The sequence below is a fragment of the Myotis brandtii genome, unplaced genomic scaffold (assembly GCF_000412655.1).
Source record: "Myotis brandtii unplaced genomic scaffold, ASM41265v1 scaffold49, whole genome shotgun sequence".
NCBI classification, from domain to species: domain Eukaryota; kingdom Metazoa; phylum Chordata; class Mammalia; order Chiroptera; family Vespertilionidae; genus Myotis; species Myotis brandtii.
The window spans coordinates 329,281-334,326 of record NW_005368707.1 but is presented as its reverse complement, the minus strand read 5'-3'; the positions used below and the strand labels follow the sequence as shown (position 1 = coordinate 334,326).

General features: G+C 34.3%; 1 protein-coding gene across 11 annotated transcripts in view; it reads right to left on the bottom strand.

Moving 5' to 3' along the window:
- Nucleotides 1–5,046, bottom strand: part of ARHGAP12 (Rho GTPase activating protein 12) — a 164,874-nt gene that overhangs the window by 29,349 nt on the left and 130,479 nt on the right. For 7 of the 11 annotated variants that reach the window (XM_014547967.1, XM_014547965.1, XM_014547964.1 and 4 more), the window contains one exon: nt 2,861–2,920. The exons of the other annotated variants lie outside the window; for them this stretch is intronic. In XM_014547967.1, coding sequence (XP_014403453.1) covers nt 2,861–2,920 — 60 coding nt within the window. The remainder of the gene's footprint in view (nt 1–2,860; nt 2,921–5,046) is intronic. 11 annotated transcript variants of the gene reach the window in all.

The window sequence follows — 5,046 nt, the reverse complement described above, 5'->3', positions numbered from 1 at the left end:
ATGTTTCTTCACTCTGATTTGGAAATTATTCCCGGAGTCCACTAGTGTTAATAAACGGGTCCCTCCCTTTCTCTAGGAAGCGTGCTTGGTATTTCTTTGGTCTTCTGTAACAAAGGTAGGGGGAGGAAGGTGGTCAAAATATACAAACTCACAGTACTAATATAAGTAAGTACTAGGCATATAATACAAATGATAACAATGAGTAAATCATATGAGTTCTCATCATAAGGAGAAAATATTTTCCCTTTTTCTTTTCTTCTTTCTTTTCTGTTTATTGTATCTATACGAGAAGATGGATGTTAGCTGAACCTGAAGTATGGTACCTATTTGCTTTGTTTAACAATGGACAGGTTATTTTGATTTTCTGAATTGTATAAATCATCCCATTCGATTGAACGCCTTATTGATTGAATGACTATCCCATTGATTGTGATCTTACTGGCTATCGAAGCACATTCTTCTGTACCTGGGAAACAGGACAGCACAATTACCCTAAATTGTTTTAGTGGCCACAGGTGGTGCGTTCCAGCTGACTTAGTGGTCCCGAGACCAGAACAGCACAATTACTCTAAATTGTCCTGACAACTCAGTGGTCAGGAGACCCGAGGGCTCTAGATAATGTATCTGTCAATTCAGTGACCCCGAGACCCGAAACTGTAATTAACATGCTTAATTCTGCTTCTGTAATCTGCTTTTTTTGCGAGCCAGGTGCTTCATTCCAAACCCTGAGATGTAATCAATACCTGTGTGATTTTTTGCCTACATAATCCTGGAACTGTGACCAAATGGCTACTATGAGATTTGGGAATGACCCCTCATAGTCCCGGATTGCAATAAACGTGACTCTTTAATTCGACTTCTTGAAGCGTCCTTCTGTGATTCAAGGGGTACATTACAACAAACCTATTATGGTATTCATTTCACAATATATGTAAACCAAACCATCTTGCTGTATGCCTTAAACTTAATACAGTGATGTATGGCAATTATTTCTTAATAAAACAGAGGGGAAAAGACAAATATTCTAAATTTCAAAAGAAGTTTGGGGGGGGGGGGGGCCCTAGCCGGCTTGGCTCATGGATAGAGCGTCGGCCTGCGGACTGAAGGGTCCCAGGTTCGATTCCGGCCAAGGGCACATGCCTGGGTTGCGGGCTCCATCCCCAGTGTGGGGTGTGCAGGAGGCAGCCAGTCAATGATTCTCTCTCATCACTGATGTTTCTATCTCTCTCCTTCTCCCTTCCTCTCTGAAATCAATAAAGAAATATATATTAAAAAAAAAAGTTTAGGGGGGGATGGAAGATATCTGTAATAGTGTCAAGAATAAAAACAAATTAGGAAAAAAAGTTTACTACATGCAAGTTTCTATCTATTTATCTTTTTATTTCCTGTTCTTTTTGCCTATGGATCTTCATGCATTTGGTGAATGGCTGTTCTTAATGATTAAGATTCATAGTGGATTTATTCACTGTGCTTTATCATTTAAAAGTACTAATCTTTGTGATGCTTAATGCTTCTAGCCTGAATTGAACTTGTCTGCTATCAAGATTCCTATTCCTGATCTTTGCATATCTTTGAAAAGCTTTTTTTTTTAACTTTTGTGAATCATTTTTAGATGTCTCTTTTATATATAATATTTAGTTGGGTTTTGATTTGTGCTTCAGTCTGAGCACCTTTTACTTTCAATAAATGAGTATAGTTGATTTACATTTGTTGAAATTGTGATATGATAGATATATTTGGTGCTTGTTCTGTCATTTTATTTTCATTTTATTTTACTATTTTGTTTTGTATAGATGTCTTAAAATATTTCATAATAATTTATTATTTGTAATTTTTTAATATTCAATCTCTGTCCTTAGATAATATCTACTGATTCCCTACATTGAAAAATATTAAAATATATTTCCACTTTAAATAAACTTCAGCTTAATTTTCAAAATAAAAATACTATAGAAGTAATAAATATATATGTGAGAACAAATATTGAAATTTGAACACAATTAGCAATAGCTGCTTCAAGGACTAAAGCACTTCTGTGAATGAGTTGCAAGCAGAATTAATCACATTTATTTTTTCATGGAACCCAATTTTTTGCCATGAAAAAAAACAAACAAACCACAAAAAACAATTGATGGGCACATTCTGGTTACTTAGACTTGATTATCTGGCAAGTAGACATTATCTCAAAAATAAATCTCTTTCATTTCAAAGACAATAAATGTGTTTGAAATGACATGTTTACTGACATGTTAGATGTACAAGGTAGATTCAGGAATAAAAGTAGCACTCAAGATCTAATTGTGAGCATTCACTGGATACTGGAGTGCAGCAAAGAATTTCAGAAAAATGTTAGTCTTATGTTTTGTAGACTACAGTAAAGTCTTTGTGACCATCATGAAAAGTTCTGGGCTGCTCTGAAAGCAATGGGCGTGCCTCAGCACTTGATTGTCCTAATGTGTAACCTGTACTATGGACAGGAAGTTGCTGTCACAGAATATGGACACAGAATGGTTTCCTATAGGCAAAGGTGTCAGACCAGGGAGCATTTCATTTCCCTATTTGTTTAATTTATACATACAACATATCATACAAAGAACTGGGCTAGATTCAGAGGAAGGAGTGAAAATTGGTGAAAGAAATATCAATGACTTAAGATATCAGTAACCTAAGATATGCAGATGACACCATCTTACTGGTGGAAAGTAGCAATGACTTGAAACTTCTGATGGAAGTCAAAGAAGAAAATGCCAAAGCAGAACTGCATTTGAATATTTAAAAGACAAAAATCATGACTACAGAAGAAATATACACCTTTAACCTAGACAATGAAGAAATTGATATTGTTAAAGATTTTGCTTACCTTGGTTCAGTCATCAATTCCAATGGAGACTGCAGCCAAGAAATGAAAAGAAGGCTGAGACTTGGAAGGGCAGCAAATGAAGAATTAGGAAAGATCACGAAGAGCAAGGATATGTCATTAGAGACCAAGATTTAAGGTCATCTACACCCTCGTATTTCCAAATACTATGTACTGATGTGAAAGTGGGACATAGTGAAGAAGGCTGAGAGGAAAAAAGTGATTCACTTGAAACATGGTGTTGAAGGAGAGCTCTAAGCATACCCTGGACCACCAGAAGGATGAACAAGTGGATCCTAGAGCAAATTAAGCCTGAGACATTGCTGGATGCAAAAATCACAAAACTAAAACTGTCCTACTTCGAGCACATCATGAGAAGACAGGGTTCTTTGGAAAAGACAATAATGCTGGAAAAAGTAGAAGACCACAGGTAAGGGGAAGACAAAATATGAGATGCACTGACTCCATAAAAGAAGCCATAGGCATGAGTATACATGAGCTGAACAAGGCTGTTGTGGACAGGACATGATGGGTATCACTCATTCATCTTTGGTGGCTAGGAGTCGGAGCTGACTCAATGGCACATAACACACATTTGTTGACAATAAAAAATTAAAATTTCAAAAAGAAAAATTTTGGAAAACTTGGCATATCTGCTTCTGTGAAGTTGTCAATTTTCCATTACTTAGTGACTATTCTGATTTGTGATTCTTTGATATAATAAAATAAAGTGTCAACACTTGAAATCAGTAAACTTAAACCAGTATTTTCCAAATGACCTACAAGATGCTATAAAATTATGCACGGGTAAAGATTCATTTAAAGTGCAACACAGACGAATGAATTTTCATGGTTTTTCAGTATTCACTGAAACTAACATTTGTGGAGTTTCAGTGCAACAGAAAAAAACATGCACAATAATCTGAGAAGGCTATTAAAATATTCTTCCCTTTTTCAACTTTATCTGTGTAAAGAAAGATTTTCTTCATATACTTCAACCAAAATAATGTCACAGCAAACTGACTACAAGCAGATATGATAATCTAGCTATCTTCCATTAAGCCAGATATTAAAGATTTGTGAAAATGTAAAACAATATAATGCTTCTCATGGACATTTTTTTTTTGTATTGGAAAATACAGGGGGTTTTCTTCATAAAAATGTTATTCATGTTAACAGGTCATTAGCTTTAAAAATTAATAAATATTCTTAAATTTTGTTTTAATTTCTCACAGTAAATAACAATAAACTATATAAACGTAAGTTATTTGCAGTAATTAATGATTTTTAAGAGTTTAAAAGGTCCCTCAGATCAAAATATATGAGGACCACTAATATACTGGAAATGCAAAGACTATTTTGTTCAACTCTATGTAAATTTGATGATAAAATGGATGATATTCTTAGAAAAATATAAATCAACAAAAGTATTCCCCCAAAATGTAGAAAATCTATAACACTATCACAGTTAAAACAACAATAAAAACCAAATGGCCAAAGAATTATTTTTACTAAATACAGTCAAAAGAGAAAAATAAAGACCCAATTTACAAGTGATTTGTACTGAAGAACAGTTTAAGGAACAGACAGTTGCAGTATTTGTAACGCTATTTTCAAGCACTAAAAACTTCCAATACTAAAATTGGACAAAGAAAGTTCAATATAAACATAGATTTGACTGCTCATCCACATAGATTTGAAAGCTCAACTACATGTAGATTTTAAACCTTTCTTAAACAACAGACTGATCTCATTTGGACTATAAAATCATAGCATTTTACAAATTTTTAGAAACTGGAGAAAATGCAACTTAGTTTACAAAGACATCAACCAAACAAGCAAACAACTCAATAGAAAAACTAAGGTAAGAACTGACAATTCAACAACAAAAATACAAATGACTTATGACACTCTATCCCCACCCCCCACACACACAAAGACAAATAAAGAATACCATTTTCTCTCTAATCTCTTCTAGCGAAGATCAAAGAATTTGACAACATATTAAACTGCAAAGGTGTGGAGAAATCCACTGCTACTGAGAGGTATGGACTGATTCAATGCTTTAGAGAATAATTTGGAACACTATGAAGATGACCATTGAATATGGCCTAGCAATTCCACTTTTATAAAATTTACTAGTAGCCCGGTGCATGAAATCCGTGCACATTAAAAGGGAATTAATTAGC